This window comes from Oryctolagus cuniculus, chromosome 2 (assembly GCF_964237555.1).
Source record: "Oryctolagus cuniculus chromosome 2, mOryCun1.1, whole genome shotgun sequence".
NCBI classification, from domain to species: domain Eukaryota; kingdom Metazoa; phylum Chordata; class Mammalia; order Lagomorpha; family Leporidae; genus Oryctolagus; species Oryctolagus cuniculus.
This window is the reverse complement of record NC_091433.1, coordinates 177,900,686-177,923,320: the sequence shown is the minus strand read 5'-3', so window position 1 is coordinate 177,923,320 and position 22,635 is coordinate 177,900,686. Positions and strand designations below refer to the sequence as shown.

The 22,635-nt window shown below is 40.7% G+C and overlaps 1 protein-coding gene across 10 annotated transcripts in view; it reads left to right on the top strand.

Moving 5' to 3' along the window:
• The window catches only part of NCOA1 (nuclear receptor coactivator 1), a 262,467-nt gene that overhangs the window by 156,532 nt on the left and 83,300 nt on the right, over nt 1–22,635 (top strand). For all 10 annotated transcript variants that reach the window (XR_011386747.1, XM_051843198.2, XM_051843199.2 and 7 more), the window contains 3 exons: nt 1,804–1,909; nt 11,305–11,471; nt 18,645–18,742. Coding sequence is in view for 9 of the 10 variants with exons in the window: in XM_051843198.2 (XP_051699158.1) it covers nt 1,821–1,909; nt 11,305–11,471; nt 18,645–18,742 (354 nt within the window). In the remaining variant the exon portion in view is untranslated. The remainder of the gene's footprint in view (nt 1–1,803; nt 1,910–11,304; nt 11,472–18,644; nt 18,743–22,635) is intronic.

Genomic DNA, 22,635 nt, shown 5'->3' with positions numbered 1-22,635 from the left:
GCTGTTTAAAGGACAAATTAGAAGAGTGCCTGGAATTAAGAAGCAAGGTAAAAAGGAACGTGCATTAATGTAGAATTAGGTATTTGGTTCCAACCAGGATCATTACTGTATCTGGGAATGAAAAAGGAGGAAACCATGGAAAATCTGTAGTTAATAGGTGTGGGTGTTCAGCGTATGGTGAAGCCACTACTTGGGTCACCTACATCCTCTATCAGAGAGCCTAGATTCAAGCCCGGCTCTTTCCTGATTCTAGCTTCCTGCTGATGCACACTCCAGGAAGTAGCAGCTGATGGCTCAAGTAGTTGGGACCCTGCCATTCACGTGGGAGACCCAGACTGAGTTACTGGCTCCTGGTTCCGCCCGACGTAGCCCCGGCTGCTGGGGAGATCTGAGGTGCCAGCCAGCAGATGTAATACTGTGTGCATGCTTGCTCGCTCTCTTTCTCTGCCTCTCAAATAAAATTAATTAATTAGAATTATTGTTATGGAAGAATCAACAGAAAATGGATACAAGTTAGAAATGAAGAGTAATATAAAGAAGAATAAAAATTAATTGCAAGATTATAATCCTAATAGAAATTTTCATAAACTGAATTTATATGGAAAAATTGGAAATGTGCCTTTTTGATTGCATGAAATAATAAATTCATATGCATTTTTAGGGATTATTTGTACACTGAACAGGATATGACAGTCTTTGGTCTCCAGGAAAAGGTGATAAAATAAGGACTAAAGAGAAAACATTTACTCAGACCTGTTAACTGAAGCCATTTAAGAGGTTCGCACAGATTTCAGTGTTCCTTATAATGAACTTTCCTGGTGTGGCTGCTAGTATACAGTACTGTGGTGGTTAATAATTTAGAATTTAAGGAAAAACAGTGCCCCCCCCCCATTTAAATAGGATTTCTGTTGCTTTTGTAAGGGTAGATAGAGTAGAAGAATGGTGAGCCGTGTTGTTTTGCACTAATGAAATCCATACTGGAGCGGTGGCTTTAAGGCCGGGGGTGGATTCTGAGTCTCCTTGGAGATTCTCCAGAAGTAGTGGCTGGTGAGAGCTAGACCAGAAGGGGTCTGCAAGGTCTGAGTCACTAACTAGCACATGTGAGAGTCCTGACGGGCAACCTGGGGGATGTGACTTTGTCTTCTCTGTAACTAAACAGTTGATCTTTTTGCGTGACTACATAAACACAAAGTTAAGAGTACAGAATTCAAAGTGAAAGTACGGTTCAATGAGAAGGAAAACCGCTATAACCCGAAAGTTATACTTTCGAAATTTATATTCATTAAATGAAAGTTTTCTAAAAAAAAAAAAAGTACAGTTCAAAATCCAAAACTAGTTTACCTCTTTAATTATGCATGACTGTGTATTATTTTCCTATCAATAAAAAAATCCTAAACCTTATGAGTAAAAGTTGTTTTAAACTCTTTTACAAGATAGGGTGTATATAATAAATACAAAAAAGAAATCATATATTACGTATTTACATCCACACATGAAAGTGATTTTTCTTCTTGAAAATCAGCATATATTTAATTATTCTAATAATGTTTTCATCTAATTAACATGAAAATTGCATAAAAGAGTAATGATTTTGTATTCTAGATGCAGAAAGGAAAGTAGAGGAGCACCGAGTAGCTCCTGTGCTTTGGTATTGATGCTGATGCTTTTAGGGTGGTTGTAATTATCTATGTATTAAGATACTGCAATCACTTTGGCTGTTTAAAAACAGGGGATTTCCCAGTCCCTTATTTGGTTGGAAAGGGCATAGGGGAGATTTCTTATTTAATTGTCCTTTGTTTTTAGGTGTGAAATTTTTCAACATGAGTGGCCTTGGGGACAGTTCGTCCGACCCAGCTAACCCTGACTCACATAAGAGGAAAGGATCACCATGTGACACACTGGCATCAAGGTAGGAGCCGTCTTTCCTTCTCAGTCTGTTCCTGGCAAAGTTGTTCTATTGTTTTCAGAGCCACTTCAGAGCTTTTGTTTCATCTTCTTCAAGTTGAATGACACTTCTCTGAGTCCTGTGTATTCTGCGTGTTCTCGTTCTCCCCCAGGGTCTTTGCACATGCTTCTCCCTCAGTCCATTTGGTGCCCGTTGATTTCCCGTAGTTAACACCTGTGCATCCTTTAGGTGCCCGCTTAGTCTGTTTACTCAGAGGGAGACTTCTCCTCCTTCCACAAGCATTAGGTCAGATCTCCCCATGCATGCGCATGTCTCACGTGTTTTGTATAGCTCTGACTCATCGTTGAAGGCTTTTACTGGTTTACATGATTGTTTCCTGAAGCTCTGTTTTTTCCGCTCGACCGTAGGTAGCCACTTGATCAAGTTTCTTGTCTGTTCTTGTTCACCACTGTGGCCCTGGTTCCTAGGATGTTTGTGACTTTGGTATAGTAAAGACACAGTACACATTAGTCACATGAATGAATGAATCTATTTAAGTGCTGTCTTAGAATATTATGGTATTGGTGCAATTTTAATAATAGAATGTTTTAAGTTATTTTTTGTGGAGTTTAATATGTTATAAGGAACATGGCCACCTTTCACAGGCTAAAAGAGTCTGTTGCTAAGGAGACCCTAACATGCCAGATAGAGGGGAACTTGATGGGGATTTTATTCCATTCATCTTCTACAATCGAGATTTTTTGATCCTATTGACATTTTGGGCCAGATAATTGCTTGATGTATGGGGCTGTCCTGTATACTGTAGGATATGTAGCAGTATCCCTGCATCTGCACACTATGTACCAGCGACACCTTAGTTGTGGTAACCAAAAATGTCTCCACACATTGCCAAATGCCCTTTTGTAGCAGGGAAAGCAAAGCACTCTTAGCTGACAACCACTGATCAGAGACTACAGCTGGTAAAGATTCTTCTGACATGAGTTAAAAGAATTTTTTAAAAAGATTGAGTTATTTATTTAAAAGGCAGAATTACAGAGAGGAAGGATAAACAGAGATCTTCCATCTGCTGCTTTGCTCCCTAAATGGCTGCAGTGGCTAAGGTTAGGCCAGGCCAAAGCCAGGAGCCTGGAACCCCCGGCTGGGTTTCTCACATGGATAGCAGGAACCATAGTACTTAGACCGTCTTCCGCTGCTTTCCTAGGCATGTTAGCAGAGAGCTGGATCCAAAATGGAACAGCTAGGAATTGAACCAGCATTCATGAGAGTTGCTGGTGTCATAGGCAGTAGCTTAACTCCTTGTGCCACAACACCGGATTTTAACAGAATGGTATGTCTCCAGTCTAGAAAATGAAAAGTGATGATTTATTCAACTCAGGGAATTATTACAGAAGGAGAATATCCTTAGTACTCATAAGTCCAGATGCGGGAGATGTTGATATCAAGATACAGCCCAGGGGGCCAGTGCGGTGGTTTAGCAGGTAAAGCCGCTGCCTGCAGTGCCAGCATCCAATATGAGCACCAGTTTGAGTTCTGGCTGCTCCACTCCGATCCAGCTCTCTGCTATGGCCTAGGAAAGCAGTAGCAGATGGCCTAAGTCCTTGGGCCGCTGCACCCATGTGGGAGACTTGGAAGAAGCCCCTGGCTCCTGGCTTCGGATTGGCCAAGCTCCGGTCATTGTGGCCATCTGGGGAATGAACCAGTGGATGGAAGATGTTTCTCTCTCTCTGCCTCTGCCTCTCTGTAACTCTGCCTTTCAAATAAATAAATAAATCTTTAAAAACATGTATAGGTACAGCCCAGATGTGTGTTGTCAGAATTAATGCTCGTTTATTTCTATATATAGTCACATGTATAAAGGAAAATTTAAGAATAAATAAATGAAACAATTGTGTTTTACATTAATTTTTTTATTTGAAGACCTTTTTTTAGGTTTTATTTATTTATTTATTTGAAAATCAGAGTTACATAGAGAGAGAGAGATCTTCCAACCACTGTTTTACTCCCTAAATGGCCACAATGGCTGGAGCTGGGCCAATCAGAAGCCAAAAGCCAGGAGCCAGGAGCTTCTTCCAGGCCTCCCATGTAGGTGCAGGGGCCCAAGGACTTCGCTGCTTTCTCAGGCACATTAACAGGGTGCTAGATAGGAAACAGAGCAGCCGAGACTTGAACTGGCACCCATATGGGATGCTGGCACTGCATGTGGTGACTTTACCTGCTACATCGCAGCACTGGCTCCTTGAAGAAATTTTTTAAAAGATTTTTTTTTATTTATTCAAAAGGCAGAGCTACAGGGAGAGAAGGAGAGACAGAGAGATCTTTCATCTGCTGGTTCATTCCCCAGATTGTTGCAACAGGTGGGGTTAGGCTATGCCAGAGCCAGGAGCTTCTTCCTGTTCTCCCATGCGGGTGCAGAGGCCCAAGCACTTGGGCCATCTTCCAGTGACTTCCCAGGCCATAGCAGAGAGCTGGATTGGAAGAGGAGCAGCTGGGACTAGAACTGGTGCCCATATGGGATGCTGGCACTGCAGGCAGAGCATTAACCTACTTTGCCACACCGGCCCTGAAGATTTTTATTTATTTATTTTTACACGCATACTAAGCTGTGAGCTGTCTGGCAAGGATTAACATCATTGCTCTGAACTAACGAGCAGAACCTGGAATGGTAACATATAAGCAGATAGGGACTACAGTGGAAGCATTCATAGGGAAGCAGAAAACAACATTTCATTCCCAGGACAGATGCCTCCCTTTTTCTCCTTCTGACCTTGAGAAGGCCTCTGCCACAACTGTCATCATGTCAGTTAGAAACACGTTTAATGCTAAGAGGAAGGCCTCTGCCACACTGGGATTCCAGTCCGGGTGACCCGGTATGGAACGTCGGGATGCTAACTAGACGTCGTAACCAGCAGTCAGATGCCCACCCCAATTTATCTTTTAATTTCATTTCCATGAACTTTTTTAACTTCTCTCTTATGTACATTTTTGTATTAATTGCCAGATTACCACATTGCTTTTCAAATGGCCTACATTTGGAGTTTCTCTTTTCTTATTCTTTTCTATTCTTTTTTACGATTTTTGATTGGCATGTAATATTTGTAATTTTTGTGGGATACAGTATAATTTTGTTTTAAGACTTATCTGTTTATTTGAAAGGCATAGTTACATAGAGGCAGAGAGAGAAAGAGAGAAAAAGAGGTCTTTCATCCACTAGCTTACTCTCCAAATGGCTACAACAGTGCTGAGCTGGGGCCAATCAGGAGCCAGGAGCTTCTTCTGGGTCTTCCACACAGGTGCAGGAGCCAAAGAACTTTGGCCATCTTCCGCTACCTTCCTAGGCGCATTAGCAGGGAGCTGGCTTGGAAGTGAAGCAGCTGGGACTAGGACGGGCACCCATATGGGATATGGCACTACAGGTGGTGGCTTTACCCATTGCTCCACAGTGCTGGCCCCAGTGCAGTATCTCAGCACATGCAAACAGTATAAACCAATCAAACCAGGGAGCTAGCTTTTCCATTTCCTATCTTTTTGTTTGTTTGTTTGGAGCCTACCAGCTCTTCTAGTTCTTTGCACAGTATATAATGCGTTGTTGTGAACTTTAGTCACCCCGCTTACTGCAGAACAGAATTTGTTCTAAGTGACTGTGTTTTGATACTTGTCATCCAACCTCCCTCCATCCCACTTCCCCTACCCTCTCCAGTCTGTAACTGGGATCACTAAATTTAGAATTTTTTTTAATTTCCATATATGAGAAAGAACATATATTATTTGTCTTTCTGCATATTTTCCCTTGCCATAGTATTCTCTAGTTCTGTCATTTTTGCTGCAAATGTCAGTATTCATTCTTTTTACTGCCTGAATAGTTTTTCATTGTATATTTGTACCACATCTTCCTTATCCCTTCATCTATCAATGAACATCTAGATTGATACCATGTCTTTTTCTAAAGTAGATAGAATATTTTTTGAAATTCTTCTTTATTTTATTACTTTGAAAGTCAGAGACAGAGAGCTCCCAACCACTAGTTCACTCCCCAAATGCTTAAAATGGCTGGCACTGGGCCAGGCCAAAGTCAAGAGCCGGGGACCCTATTGAGGGTATGCTTTATAGGTGGCAGGGAATACTTGTCTTATTTCTTGCTACCTCCCAGAGTGCACATTAACAGGAAGCTGGAATCAGTGTAGGACTCAAATTCAGGAACTCCATATGGAATGCAGATGTTCCAATCAGTGACTACCATTAGGCCAAGTGCCCAGCCCTGATTCCTAGCTGTGCTGCAATGAGCTTGGAAGAGCAAGTATTTCTTTGGTATGCTGATCTCATACCTTTGGGATATATACCCCAAAATGGGATTAGTTGGGTCATATGATAGATCTAGTTTTAGTTTTTTGGTTTTTTTGTCTGTTTTTAAGATTTGTTTATTTGAAAGAGTTACAGAGACAGACGGAGAGGGAGAGAGAAAAATAGAGAAAGAGGTTTTCCATTCGCTGGTCACTCCCCAACTGACCACAATGGCCAGGGCTGAGCCGAGCTGAAGCTAGGAGCTTCATCTGGGTCTCTCATGTGGGTGACAGGGGCCCAGGTTCTTGGCCAGCTTTCTGCTACTTTTCCCAGGCCATTCACAGGAAGCTGGATCAGAAATAGAGCAGTTGGCACACAGACTGGTGCCCATAAAGGATTCTGGCTTTGCAGGCAGTAGCTTTACCTGCTACCCTGCAACCCCAGCCCCAAGTTTTAGTTTTTTGAGAGACCTTCATATTGTTTTTCATAATGGCTGTACTAATTTGCATTTTCACTACCCATATATAAAGGTTCCTTTTTCTCCACATCTTTAATAGCGTTTGTTATGTTTTTTTTCTTTGTAATAATAGCTGTGTAAACTGGAATGAGATGGTATCTCGTGGTTTTGATTTGCATTTCCCTGATAGACAGTGATAAGATTTTTCATGTATTTGTTGGCCATTTGTATCTCTTCATGTCTATTCAGATCCTTTACCCATTTTGAACTGTATTGTTTGTTGTTTTATTGTGGTTTTTGAGTTACTTGTGAATTCTGGATATTAATGTTTTGTCAGATGCATAGTTTGCAAATATTTTCTCCCGTTTTGCCAGTTGTCTCTTAGCTCTGTTGACGATCCTCTTTTTCCACATCCTTACTAACAGTATATTCTCTTCTCACTTTAATATTTTACCACTTGATGAACATTGGGTTAGAGTTTTCAGAGCCACTACTACTCATGTGGGAGACCCGGAAGGGTTTCCTGCCTCTCGGCTTCAGCCTGGCCCTGACCTGGCTGTTGTGGTCCCTGGGGGACTGAACCAGTGGATTGAAGACCTCCCTCTCCCTCTCCCTCTCCCTCTCCCTCCCCCTCCCCCTCCCCCTCCCCCTCCCCCTCTTTTACTCCGCCTTTTCAAAATAAGTTCCATGTACTTTTTTTCTCTTCTTTAGATATCTTAAAGCTAATTATCTTAACATTTGCTTTAAAAATATTTGCAAGCACCATCTCTCTGAGGTATGCACACACACACACACACAAATTTCTGTTTTAATAAATATGGCATCTTGGGACCAGTGTTGTTTTGGACTAAAAGCAAAAATGATAGAATGAACAGGACAGCAGATAGAAAGGAAAGAGAAAGCAAGAAGCAAAAAAGAACGAATTTGTGAGTTGTCTGTAAATGACCTGTGATTGAGACTAGGAAAAATCACCATAAAATAAAGTAACCAATAACCTAGTAAAGAAGATCATAGCAGATATGTTCAAACAAGTGAATTCCTCCGGAGAGGTGGCTAAGCCAAATTCTGCCTTAATGGAAACGAAGGCTTTCTTTATTACTTGGAGTCAACCACACTTTCAAAGTATTTGCTAAGCCACTTTATTACCACTTATATTGCAGATACACTAATTAATCCTCCTCTAGGTCAACTTCTCATGTGAATACTTCAGTATCCACAGGAGATTCATCCCAGGACCCCCATGAATTTTTTTTTAAGATTGCACCATTTTACTAACATTCCCCCCTTTTGTTTCTTATAAAGCAAGAGTTGTATGGGATGACATCAGCCCCCAAAGTCCAGGAGGGGTGGAGGGACAATGATCTGTCTTTAGAGCTACTTCCTGCTGACACGGGATGATGAGTTACTCTGCTGGCGTGGGGGCAGTGTCTCAAGCTACTGTTTCCTAGGCGGGGAGCCGAGTATATCTCTGTAGCAGTATTGGGCTGACCACTTGGTTGGTGAAGGCTTTCATTGATTCCATTATCACCTTCTATAAACACTTAAACAGACAAGGTAGTATAAAAGATAGGGTGAGAATAGTAGCCAATAATCCTAAGAGTGGCATTAACCAAGTAATGAGAGGATTTCCTAGAAGAGAGGAAATGAGGGTGGGTCTCTGGTCCTTTGTGAAGATTGTTTGATGGATGTGGTTTGAAGCTGATCCCAACCAAGGCTGGGAGAAAGGCCGCTCGACTCTTGCTGGTAGAGGGGTTTATCTGTAGAAAATATTCTTTTTATATATATATTCTGAACAGACATACAACGTTAAGTAGGGGAGAGGACCATCAGTACACACAGATCGGGAATAGAGCCATTGATGTTAGAGTAGAGGCTTTGATTGCAAAGGAATGAGGCCCAAGTGGGCTAGACAAGGTCTAAAACAAAGGACAGAGTCATCAAGTTAAGGAGTCTCTAAGTAGTTCAGTCTGGCTGACCCAGACATGTGAAACGGAAGGCAAGAGATGAAGTTGTTTACTAGCCATGCAACCCTGCACAAGTAACTTAACAGCAACTTAACCTCTCCACTGTCCCTGTCTGTAAGTGGGGATAATGACATTAATTACCTCCTTGATTTTTATGAGCATCAAAAAAGATGGTATGTGTCTATGTAAAATGCTTGGCATTGTTCCTAAGGTGTGCTATTAGCTCAACACATGTTATCTATTATTATCACTTTAATTATGGTTGTTTATCTTCAAGAAAATGGGAGCCCAGAAAGATTTAAGAAGCAGAATGAGTGGCATGACCAGATTTGTAAGTTCCTTGAAGATAGAAAACATGTCTCTCACTTCACTTTTATCCTTATAACGTCAGGCAGATGGTGCTGGCTGAATAGTAGGCATTTAATAAGCACTTGCTGGGTTGACTTGGAAATGTTAAATGAGCATAAGGCACAGCTACCCATCATTTTAAGATTGGCATTTTAATCCGCATCCTAGAAGAATTAAGGAATTGTGAGGAGGTAACAGGAAAGAGATACAAGATATCTCACTCCAGCAGTTACTGATACAGTTTCCATTCAAAGGCTTTATACACAGGCTGGCAAAGCCCTGTGGTCTAACAAATGCTTTTAATGCTGAATGAGTTCATACTCTGTTTGGGGAAGCCAGCATATACTGGTAAAACAAATAAAAACACTACAAGGCAGCATTCATGCAAAATATTCATTTTTACAACAATAAATTACATTTTATTATTTTAATAAGTAAAAATTAATTAAATTTACTAAAATGGGGCCCACATGGGAAGCTCACATTACATGAGACAGTTTAACCTACTGTTCCACAATGCTGGCCCTAAGATACCGCTTTTTAAAGCTGAAGTTAACGCCTATAAACCTCAAAGAGACGGTGCTTTTCCAGTATACTCAAGTTGAAATTTACACTCATAGATTTAACAGATCATACTTTAGACCAAATCTACCAAGTCTTGTATCAGTTGCTCTAAGAAAAAAAATCAGTTATCCGCAAACACTATCTGGTTTCAGGGCTGAGAGTCTATAAAACCTTGTATTCATCAAAAAATATGTTACTCATTTTGCTCATGCCTTCCTCCAGTACCTTGGTGTAAAATTCATCAAAATATCTTGCTGCTTTGGAAGCTGTAGGAGATAGTTCTTCTAACAAAATGTGAATGATTCCTCAACAATGAAAAATTTAAAAGATAAAGACAGGACTTGTGATTATAATCATTTAACATTTGGTTTTGTTTTAGAATATGAATTGTTTTGTAGTATTTTTGTAGGTAAATATATTTCATTAGATGACTTAGCTCTTTCAGCTTACTGTGTTTTTGTATAAATGTCATTGCTTTTAAAGTCTTTTTTATTAATAAATGTTGCCAAATAAGAGCTTTTTAATCAACTGACCTTTCCCTCTTCTTACCTCTTCTTCCACTTTTATATGCAGCCAACTGATTTGAATGTTGCTTGTAAAATAGAACTGCTTGTGACCAGTCTTTCCTAATATGCTAGTTCGCTAATAGGAGAAGTTCAAAAAATACTTCCCTGTCTGTGTGTGTGTTACATAATCAGGTTGCCTGATGATGTGGCTAAAGTAAGCCAAGTTTTTTGAAAACAAAAGTAAACTATTCAATACATTTAGTATGCTTACATTAAAAAACGCTAGCTGTTTGTGCTATTATCCCTTGTTCTTATTTTGCTTTAAAGTAAATCAAATTTGGCTTATTACATTGATGAGAACTTGAAAGTAGACAATTTTTCCTATTTTTTGTGACACAGCTACTATTAAAGACACTGTTCTCTGCAATGCTTATCTCCAGTTTTTATTATTATTTTAGTTTTACTTTTGGATGTGTACTTTTTTATGAGAACCAACTAATGATCTCATCATATTAAGAGTTTATTGAGGGGCTGGTGCCGTGGCATTGTAGGTTAATCCTCCACCTGTGGTGCTGGCGTCTCATATGGGCACCGGTTCTAGTCCCGGCTGCTCTTCTTCCCATCCAGCTCTCTGCTGTGGCCTGGGATAGCAGTGGAGGATGGCCCAAGTCCTTGGGCTCTTGCATCCATGTGGGAGACCTGGAGGAAGCTCCTGGCTCCTGGCTTCTGATTGGCGCAGCTCCAGCCATTGTGGCTATTTGGGGGGTGAACCAGCGGATGGAAGAGCTTTCTCTCCGTCTCTCCCTCTGACTGTTTGTAACTCTACCTCTCAAATAAATAAATAAAAATCTTTTTTAAAAAAGAATTTATTGGGTTTTTAATTATAACATACTTGAACTCCATGTAGTCTGCTCTATTTAATTTATGATGAAGTAATTTGAAAACTCAGGTTGCTAAGAATGTAAAATTGTTGCAAGTGCAGCTACTATATTTACTCTCTGGTTCCTTTTACTTTCTAGTAATATTGGTTATTTGAAAATATTCAAAGTATATATTTTATTAAGTAAATACCTCTTATAGCAGTCGCTTGCTGGAATTGTTTTTAGCACTTGGTATTTTGCAATGTCTTTTTTTAGATGTGAATTTAAGTTGCTTTCTAAGTCTGGTTTTATTCTAGATAAAAAAATAAGCATCTCTTTAAATGTGTAAACATTAAATACTTGATCAGAGAAGGGAATATTGTGATATAAATGTACACTCACAATTTTCTTTGTATAACAGCACTGAAAAGAGGCGCAGGGAGCAAGAAAATAAATATTTAGAAGAACTAGCTGAGTTATTGTCCGCCAACATCAGTGACATTGACAGCTTGAGTGTAAAACCAGACAAATGCAAAATTTTGAAGAAAACAGTCGATCAAATACAGCTAATGAAGAGAATGGAGCAAGGTAAATAAAAAATATGTGGCTATGTTCTTTGCTACTAAGACATTTGTAATATGTGATTCTGCTTTTTTCCTGAAATGATATCGAACTTCATAATTTGTTTACAAATGTTTTTGTTTAGATGCTGTTTGTTTCACAGACTTAATCTTCTTATAACGAAGTGGCTTAAGTTAACATGAACACTGGTGGCCTTGAGAGATTATGGGACCTGGTATTTTCGGGGATTGAGTTAGGAAGCACATGCTGTAGAGTGGGGCCTGTGGCTGTGGCCTGAAGCTGGAGGGCAGGCGTCCACTGGGGGTGAGGATCCCTGACCTGCATGTGGAAGCTTGTGCCTGCCTGCGCTCCGCACAGGGGACGTTCCCCTTGGGAAACACTCGGAGGCAGTTTTTTTTTTTTTTTAAAGATTTATTTTATATATTTGAAAGGCAGAGTTACAGAGAGAGAGGGAGAGACAGAGTGAGGGTCTTCCATCTGCTGGTTCACTCCCCAAATGGCCACAACAGTCAAGGCTGTGTCAGGCCGAAGCCAGGAGCTTTTTCTGGGTCTCCCAGGTGGATTCAGGGACTCAGGGACTTGAGCTATCTTCTACTGCTTTCCCAGACTCAATAGCAGGAAGCTGGATCAGAAGTGGAGCAGCCAGGACTTGAACTAGTGCCCATATGTGATGGTGGCACTACAGAAGGCAGCTTAACCTGCTGCACCACAATGCCAGCCCTAATTCACAGATTTTGAAACCTTGAACATGGATAACATAGTGACAGCTGACTTGACAAATGGGAGAAGCCACACTGCATGCCTGCCACGGCAGGTGCCGGGATAAGGTTATCTGCTCCCTTCCCTGACGGGTCTCGAAACACTAACGGCTGGGCTCCTGTGTCTGAGTCAGAGTTGAAGGATTCCTCTGGGGAATCAAAGCAGCCTGAGAAAAGACATGTGGGGATGATCCTCAAATGAAAAAAATCAGCTCTTTACCTGCCCCTGCTCCTGAACAAAAACCCGGATATTTGAGGAAAGCTTGAAATATGAAAGCAAATTAGGAAAAAGAGGAAGCAGAGACAATGCAGGAAGCAGAAGAAAACTTAAAAGGAACAGTTCCTCGGAGACAGAAAGGAAGATATTTCCTCTGTAAGAAAAGATAACTTTGACAACTTTGTAACAGATAGCTGGCAAAAATACTACCTCTTTGTTTCTCCTCTTTGCCTCCTCATTCCCTCTGTGCAACCATCCTGCTCCCTCTGTCTGGAACTGTCTTCCCTAGATAGCCACGTGACTCACCTATCAGCTCTTTCATGTTTTTGGTTAAATACACCTTCTTAATGAAACTGCCCCAACCACCTTATTTTAAAGCAAAAGCTACACACCGCTTTACGTCTTGCTGATGTTCCCCACCACTGTCTTTGTACTGCATGTGTTACATATTCTGTATATTGTCTGCCTACCCCCATCAGAGCTCCGTGAGAATTTTGCTTATCATTGTGTCCACCACAGCAGCTTTCAATGAATATTTAATAAAGGGACAAAAGATAATTTGAAGAAATCCTTTAGAAAGTAAGCAGACAAGCAGTGGAAAATCAGGAAAAAGATAAGAAACTCAGATTTGTTCAGATGTAACAAATGATTAGTCTCAGAAAAAAGGAACAGACCAGATGGAAGGGAATAATTGATAAGAAGAATGACACAAAAAAGAACTTCCCCAGAACTAAAAGATTTCTAGATGGAAAGCACGCATGTAGTACCTGACACAGTTAATGAAAAAAGAAACAAACACATATGCACACCAAAGCACAATTTAGTGACATTTAAAACAACAGGGAAAAAGCAAGAGACTGAGAAAAAACAGATCTCACACACTAGATTGCTTTCAGAATGGATTCCGATGTTTAAATAGCGCCAATAACAAGAATTTTAGGCCCTGTGTTCATCCAAATGAAGTTATGAATGGAAAATAGAGACATTTTCAGAAATTTGAAGTCTCAAAAATGTCCCTTTTTCTAAAATGTATCCAAACCTAGGTAGTAAACCAAGAAAGGCTTGGATAGAATCTTAACCCAGAGGCCATGGACTCTGAACACAGAGAAAGATAAAAGGAGACCTGTTGTAGGGGTTGGGGGGTGGCCCTGCGGCAGAGCAGGTTAAGCTACCCTTGATGCCAGCATCCCACATCTGAGTGCGGGTTCAGTTCCCAGCTGCTCTGCTTCCAGTACAGTTCCTGATAACACCCCTGGGAAGGCAGCAGAAGATGGCCAAGTACTTGTGCTCCTGCCACCCATGTGAGAGACCCTGATGTCGTTCTTGGCTCTTGTCTTCTGGCTGGCCCAGACCTGGCTGTTGCAGCCTTCTGGGGAATGAACCAGCTAATGGAAAACTGAACAATCTATCTGCCTCCTTCCCTCCCTCACCGTCTCCATCCCCAACCCTGCTCCCTCTGTCACTCTGCTTTTCAAATAAAACAAATCTTTAAAGAAAGGAGACCCAGAATTACAGTTGTACAGCAACCTAAAAATATAGCTGGTCCCACCTGGAGCAGGTGGATACAGGACTCCTGGAGGAATACTTCCATGAATAAACAGAAGTGAACAAACCAAATTGTCTGATAACTGATCAAACTGAGAGGAACTTATGAACTCTGGAAGAGAGGTTATGGATGAACTAAACTAAATAGAAAATTCAAAATATCAAAAATAAGGAAAAGATGCAAATTATAGCACATATCTTGCCTAATTTATGAAGTATTTGTGTATAGTATTATGCATAGTAACAAATACTAAGTATTGATGGCTCTAAAAATTGTTGTATCAGGAGAATGAAAAGAAAACATGTAAGTAACACATTGGTATGAGTTAACTTCTTACTTTTTATGATAGTATGTTAAAAGATTATGTCTGCCATTGGGATAAACATGGACAGGGTGTAGCAACAAAGCATATGACTGAGAAATATAGATTATACTAGGATATGGTCTTGGCTACTATAGCAGCAGATCCAAAGTACAGTGGTTTCCCAAGATAGTCTAGGTGGGTGTCAGAGTTTCAGACTCCTGTCGTCTTTTTTGCCCTGCCATTCCCAGAGTATTGCTGTTATCCACGTGGTCAACATGGCTTGTTTACCCATGTCCCGGCCGACAAGAAGGGGAAAGAAAAAACCGGAAAGACATACCTCCTTTCCTTTATAGATAAGACCCAGAAATTGCTTGTCACTTCTGTTTACATTTTTTAGGCCAGAAATTGTCACGTGGCCATTACTACTCTAGGTTTTCACTAACATTTTAAATATTTTTCTTCTCACTCACAGTAAAATTTAATCTACATGAAATTGGTGGTTTATGCTTTTAGAATTTGTTTTAACAACTTTCCTATCTCAGTGTCATAAAGCGTGTGAAATGATGAAGGAAATGTATCTTAAAATTAAATGAAAAACTTCTACACCATAACAACATAAATGACCCAATTAAAAACGGCTAAGGCTTGTGTGGACATTTCTCCAAAGAAGATATGCAAATGACCAATAAACACATGAAAAAGATGCTCAACATTATTAGCTGTCAGGGAAATGCAATCGAATCCACAGTGAGGTATCACCACATACCCTCTAGAATGGCTCTAATAAAAAAGATAACACATGTTGGTGAGGATGGAAGAAATTAGAACCTTCATATCCAGATGATAGGAATGTTACAGATTTCGCCACTTTAGGAAACAGTCTGACAGTTTCTCAGAAGATTAGATGTAGAGACACCATATGACCCAGTGATCCCACTCTTGGTATATACTGTAGGGACTGAAAACATGTCCACTCAACAACTTGTATGTGAGTGTTTGCAGCAACATCAGAAACAGCCCAGAAGTGGAAACAACTCACATGTCCATCAGCTGATGAATGGATAAATAAAATGAGACATACCTGTATAATGGAATATTATTAAGCAATTAAAAGGAATAAAATACTGATAAATACTTCAACAAGAATGAACCTTGAAAGCATGGGCAGGGCCAGTGCATAGCACACCTAAGTTAAGCTGCTGTCTGCAGCTCTGGCATCCCATATAGGCAACGGTTTGAGGTTTGGCTGCTCCATTTCTGATCTAGCTCCCTGCTAATGCACCTGGGAAAGCAGCGGAAGATGGCCCACGTCCTTAGGCCCCTGGCACCCACACGGGAGACCCAGATGAAGCTCCTGGCTTCAGCCTGGCCCAGCACTGAGTGAATCATCAGATGAAGAAATCTGTCTCTCTTTCTCTCTGTAACTCTGACTTTGAAATAAATATAAATCTTTTAAAAAAAAAAAGTGCTAAGCAAAAGAAACCAGTCACAAAAGACTAGATACTGTGTTATCCTGTTTATATGAACTGTTTGGCATCAGCAAATCAAAAAGACAGAAAGTAAAATTGGTAGTTGTCTCAGGCTAGAGAGATTGGGAAAATGGGAAATGACTGCTAATAGGAATGGAGTTTATTTTAGGAGGTGATATGAAAATGTTTTAGAATTTATTGTGATGAAACTTGTACAACTCTGAACTTACCAAAACCACCTAATTATTGTTTTAAGTGTATTAATTGTATGCTCTGTGCAAAATTTGTTTTTTTTTTTTAAGAATTTATTTATTTGAAAGAATTACAGAAAGAGAGGAGAGACAGAGAGGTCTTTCATCCATTGGTTCACTCCCCAAATGGCTTCAGCGAGCGGAGCTGGGCTGATCTGAAGCCAGAAGCAGGAGCTTCTTCCTAATCTCTCGTATGAGTGCGGGGGCCAAGGACCTGGGCTATCTTTCACTCCTTTCCCAGGCACATTAGCAGGGAGCTGATTAGCTGCAGAGCAGCGGAGACTGCAGGCAGTGGTTTTACCTGCTACACCACAGCACGGCCCCCAAATTTTGAAACTGTAACAAGGGACAATCATCTGTCCTAGTGGTTAAAATGCCAGTTAAAATGGCCATGTTCCATGTTGGAGTGCCTGGGTTTAGTACCTGTCTCTGGTGCCTGACTTCAGCTTCCTGCTAACGCAGACTCTGGGAGGCAGTAAGTACTTAAAGTAAGTGGACTCCTGCCACCCATGTGGAAGACCTGGATTAAGTTTCTGGCTCTCAGCTTTGGCCCCAGCTGTTGCAGGCATTTCAATTTGAATCAGCAGAGGGAAGCTTGCTCTTTCTCTGTTTCTCAAACACATAAATAAATGTTTCAACCCTAATGATATTTTTAGAAAACTGATACAGGGGCTGATGCTGTGGCACAGTAGGTTAAGCCTCTGCCTACAGTGCTGGCAGCCTATATGGGCACCAGTTCTGGTGCTAGCTGCTCCTCTTCCAGTTCTGCTTTCTGCTATGGCCTGGGAGAGCAGTGGAGGACGGCGCAAGTGCCTGGGCCCCTGCACGTGTGTGGGAAACCCGGAGGAAGCCGCTGGCTCCTGTTTTGGGATCAGCTCAGCTCTAGCCATTGCGACCATTTGGGAAATGAACCAGCAGATGGAAAATCTTTCTCTCTGTCTCCATCTCACTATCTGTAACTCTACTTCTCAAATAAATAAGTAAATTCTTTCTTTAAAAAAAAAAAAGAAAGAAAACTGTGATATAATCAACTGTCAGTGGAGATGCAGGTAACAAACACTTTGTTATGGGGGTACAGCTTCTTGGAGAGCAATTTGTCAATACATAATAATGTTAAAGATTCATAGGCCTTATGGATGCAAAATTTCAGTTCTAGTATTTACCCTAAAGAAACTATCACACATGTACAAAAGAGGAAATTCTAAAAATAATTTATAGTACTATAATCAGTAGAGGGTTGGATAAAATCAGCTGTGGGTTTATTCATGTGATGTAATACTACACTGCAGTTGAATGAATCAAATCTGTGTACCTCAGTGTAGCTGAATCTCACATATGATACTGAATGGAGGGGCCGGCGCCGTAGCTTACTTGGTTAATCCTCCGCCTGCGGCACCGGCATCCCATATAGGTGCCGGGTTCTGGTCCCAGTTGCTCCTCTTCCAGTCCAGCTCTCAGCTGTGGCCCAGGAGTGCAGTGGAGGATGGCCCAAGAGCTTGGGACCCTGCACCTGCATGGGAGACCAGGAAGAAGCACCTGGCTCCTGGCTTCGGATCGGTGCAGAGCCGGCCATAGCAGCCATTTGGGGAGTGAACCAACGGAAGGAAGACCTTTCTCTTTGTCTCTCTCTCTCTCTAACTCAACCTGTCAAATAAAAAAAATAAAAAAAGAAACATCTTTTAAAAAAAAGATACTGAATGGAAAAAGTGAATTAGAAAAGACTATATATACAGGTAAGCTTTAAAATATGAAATGAAATCATACACCTGCAGAGAAAGTTTAAAATCGTGCTTAAAAATTAATATGCTTGCTTCAGAATAATGGTCATTATTTCTCTAAAGGGGTAGAGGAAGAAGAGTCAAGGCTTTTAGCTGTGTTTACAACATTTTACTTAAAAAGGAAAGAACTGACGCAAATAATGTAAACATCTGTGAAAACTAATGATGGTTTTATAATTGTGTGTTCTAATTTTATATATTTTGGAGTATTTTAAATACTTCATTCTCTAAAGCAAAGAGTGAATCTCTATATTCAATAATTTCAATAGTACCAATGTGGTATTTGATGAACTGACTAGTTTGGTAGATTGAAAACTTTCATTTTTTAAGTATGGTGACACTTTAATATGGATCTTCATCATCACCCACAAAAGAAATCCAAAGCATTCAGCAATTTCAGTTTTCTGAAGCAGCTTCATTATATTAATGTAAATAGCTAGGAGGTTTCTGCGGGTTTTCAAAAGGAAGAATCATATTTTTATTCTCTCATCAGTAGCAATTGATCAAATCAGAAAAGGCAAAAATGGAGGAAAAATCATTCTTTTCTAATTGATTCATTTCTCAAAAATTTTGATCTGGACTTTTAGAAAAGGCTATAGATTTGCAGCACTTTTCTCACTGCTAAAACACCAGTATTCAATCCCCATTGCTGCTAATTGTCGTATGAGGTGGGGCACATTATGTGGTCTTTATGATGTTCCGTTTGATCATCCATGAAAGAAGATCAAGCTTGAAAGTTCCCAGGTGCTAAATAAATGTATTGATTCTGAAATTAGATGAATTTATGTCTTCATAAACTTGTCTTTTGGAAATGAGGCCTTTTTGGATGTGTGATTTTAAAGTTTCTTTATTACAGAGAAATCAACAACTGATGATGATGTACAGAAATCGGATATCTCTTCAAGTAGTCAAGGAGTGATAGAGAAAGAATCCTTGGGACCTCTTCTGTTGGAGGTAGGTGTTCTCATGAACCAGAAATTAAAATCTGTGTTCTAGCCAGTTGGTTTTTCCTTTATATTCTTTTATGTCTTATTTCCAATCTATAAATTTAGAAACAAAGTAATGTTTTTTAAAGCATGGCGTGAATACTGTTGGACAGTTGTTAATATTTCAGAATTAAACATGAATAGTGAACATGAGAAATTTACGAAAAAGTATTCTAAACAGTTCAGTGAAAAACCGAAGCCTACTTTATGACTTTTCTTTTTCTAATTGATTATATAAATACTCTAAGAGAATTAACTATCAAACCTCATAAAGTACTTTGAAACTTGAATAATTTTTTTTAAATATTTATTTATTTATTTGAGAGACAGAGTAACAGACACAGACAGGAAGAGAGACAGAGAGAGAGGTGTTCCATCCACTGATTCACTCCCCAAATGGTCGCCAATGGCTGGAGCTGGGCCCATCCGGAGCCAGGAGCTTCTTCTGGGTCTGTCACACGGGTGCAGGGGCCAAGGCACTTGGGCCATCTTCCACTGCTTTCTCAGGCCATTTAGCAGAGAGCTGGATTGGAAGTGGAGCAGCCAGGACACAAACCAGTGCCTATATGGGGTGCTGGCACCACAGGCAGAGGCTTAACCTACTACGCCACAGCACCAGGCCGGAAACTTAGAAATTTGAATTACTTTATAATTACTGTATAATTTTCCCTGCCTTTCCTATCTAATGTTTACTCCCTGTATTCTCAACACAGCTGTTTTGTTTTCAAATAAGCTTGTTGCCTTAAATGCTTTCTCTCTCACATGAATGTTTAAAAACTTGCATTTAAGGGTCCATTCACCCTCATTCCCCCATGGTGTATGTACTTTTCTGTTTCTAGACCTAATTATATATGTATAAATAAAATTCTCTTCTCCATGTCCTTCCTCAATGCTTTTTTCTGCTGAAGTCTTCAGACTTGTAAAGGATCTCTTTATTTTCTAGCTCCTTTATATGTTTGGTCCTATTACCCTAACTTCTCTGTCTGTGTGTTAGCCATAATTCCCTCCAATACCAGTTACGTGAGGACACTGTCAAATTCAGCTCTGTTTTTCCAGCCCCACAGACATCATCTGTTCTCATTGCCTCACCTTTTTTTATTTTATCTCTGTAATGATGATACCAGACATGAACTTCATGCCTTTACTTCTTTGCACATACCAGTCATCCCCTTTAACAGGCTGCTGGGTGTTTTTGCTTGGAGGTTCTAGCAGGGGAGTGCAGCAACTCCTGTACCCTCACTGAAGACCAGTCCTTGTCTAGTGGGGAAGGTCATCGTCTTCGAGCTCACAGCTTCGGGAGGGACGTACATGGAGCAGTGAGGGAGGAAGGGGACACACACCTAGCCAGCCAGATCAGCCAGATCAACCCTGCCAATCAGTGGGGTGACAGATGTCGCAGCCAGACCCTCTCACATCCTGCTACATGTTTCTGACTCCTTAGGACTTCTCCTAAAATCTAAATGCTTTATTTCCACTCTAGTTTATACAAGTGTCTTCTTGCTTTGGACTACTGGTTTTAATGATGATTATTAAGGGAACAAGCACATAATTCTCTAGAATTGTAAAATATAAAAAGCCATTGACACTGAGATGGAAGCCACTCACTGAGAAGTACACACCCGCGATCTGGGGAGGGGAAGCTGCCATATGCAATGGGTGCTGATTTTTTTACTACGTTCTTTTTGTAACTCATCAAATTGATTTCATAACATGAGTGCATCTTGGAAAGGATTGCTGTAACAACTATAGTGAAAATGTTAATGGTGGGGTCGACACTGTAGGGTAGCAGGTAAGCCACCGCCTGCAGTGCCAGCATCCCATATGGGCACCAGTTGGAGATCTGACTGCTCCACTTTAGATCCACTTCTCTGCAATAGCCTGGGAAAGCAGTAGAAGATGGCCCAAGTCCTTGGGCCCTGCATCCACATGGGAGACCTGGAGGAAGCTCCTGGCTCCTGGCTTCGGATCAGCACAGCTCCAGCTGTTGCAGCCATTTGGGGAGTGAAACAGTGGATGGAAGACCTTTCTCTCTTTCTGCCTCTCCTTCTCTTTCTGTGTAACTCTGACTTTCAAATAAATAAATAAATCTTTAAAAAAAAAAAAAAAGTTAATGGTAGCATTTAGGTAGTGGCTATACAGGTGTTTGCTACAAAATTCTTTCTAAAAAATTTTTCAAATGTAAGTTGAAAGCACTTTACATTCATTTGCAACTTCTACCCTCATTTCTGACCCTTGCTCACCACCTGCCGCCATCCTGCTGCCTCTTTACTGCAAGGCCACCCCTGGACTTGATCTAGCTATCGCTCACTGTTTATCTCTGCGGCTCTGTGGGCTGTTAGCAGACTGGTCTTTCCATACCTTCAAGCTTTTGTGTAAGAGTTCTATCTGCCTCTTTAGTACCCTAAGGTTTTTTTCATTTTATTTATTTTTTAAAAAGTTTTATTTTATTTATTTGAAAGACAGAGTTACAGAGAGAGGTAGAGACAGAGAGAGAGGTCTTCCATCTGCTGGTTCACTCCCCAGATGGCTGCAATGGCCAGAGCTGTGCCGAACCAAAGCCAGGAGCCAGGAGCTTCTTCCAGGTCTCATGTGGGTGCAGGTGCCCAAGGACTTAGGCCATCTTCCACTGCTATCCCAGGCCATAGCAGAGAGATGGATAGGAAGAGAGCAGCCAGGACTAGAACCGGTGCCCACGTGGGATGCCGGGGCTTCAGGCCAGAGCTTTAGCCTGCTGTGCCAGAGCGCCAGCCCCAGTACTCTAAGTTTTTTAACTAGCCCCAGAACTTTGTCTTTCCTTTCAGTTCAGCACGTCTTTATTGAATCTGGGTTTTTTTGTTTGTTTGTTTGTTTGTTTTTTGAGTGTAGAGTTATTTGATATACTGAAGCATTATGAGGTATAGAATTCCTTGAGGTTTTAGAGGTCCCTGTAGGAAAACAGTAATCATTTGAATTCTAGTCTTGCTGTGCATTCTGCAGAAATCATGCAGATCAATAAGGAAAGCAATGGATTCTCCACTAAATGAAAGCAGCACAGCTGGAAACAGAGACGACAACTACTACTACTTTAATTTATATAAGCATTCATTATTATTGTATGAGAAAAATCCAAGACATTTCAAATGAAAAGAAATTGATAGGAAAACATCCATTTGAAACTAACCCTAAAAAGACAAAGAATTGATTTTTAATTTTCAGCTAGTAAAATTATTATACTGAAAACAACTGTGAATCAAAGAATAATTTTAACAGGTTACACATGAATTAAAATATCACTAAGTGAATTTTCAAATATGAAAGAACACACAACAAATTATAAATTTCAAAAACAGGAGCTAGCACTGGCATAGTAGGTTAAGCCTCCACCTGTGGCACTGGCATCCTATATGGGTGCCAGTTCAAATCCTAGCTGCTCCACCTCCAACCCAGCTCTCTGCTAAAGCACCTGGGAAGGCAGTAGAAGATGGCCTAAGTGCTTGGGCCCCTGCACCCACATGGGAGACCTGGAAGAAGCTCCTGGCCCCTGGCTTCAGATCCGCCCAGTTCTGGCTATTGTGGTCATTTGGGGAGTGAACCAGCTTCTCTCTTTGCCTCTCCCTCTCTCTGTTTGTAACTCTACCTCTCAAATAAATAAATAAATCTTTAAAAAAAATGGAAAATAACACAGTTCATCTCTCTCTCTCTCTCTCTCTCTCTTTTTTTTTTTTGAAAGGCAGAGTTAGACAGTGAGAGAGAGACAGAGAAAAAGGTCTTCCTTTGCCGGAGCTGCGGCTCACTAGGCTAATCCTCCCCCTTGCAGCGCCGGCACACCGGGTTCTAGTCCTGGTTGGGGCGCCGGATTCTGTCCCGGTTGCCCCTCTTCCA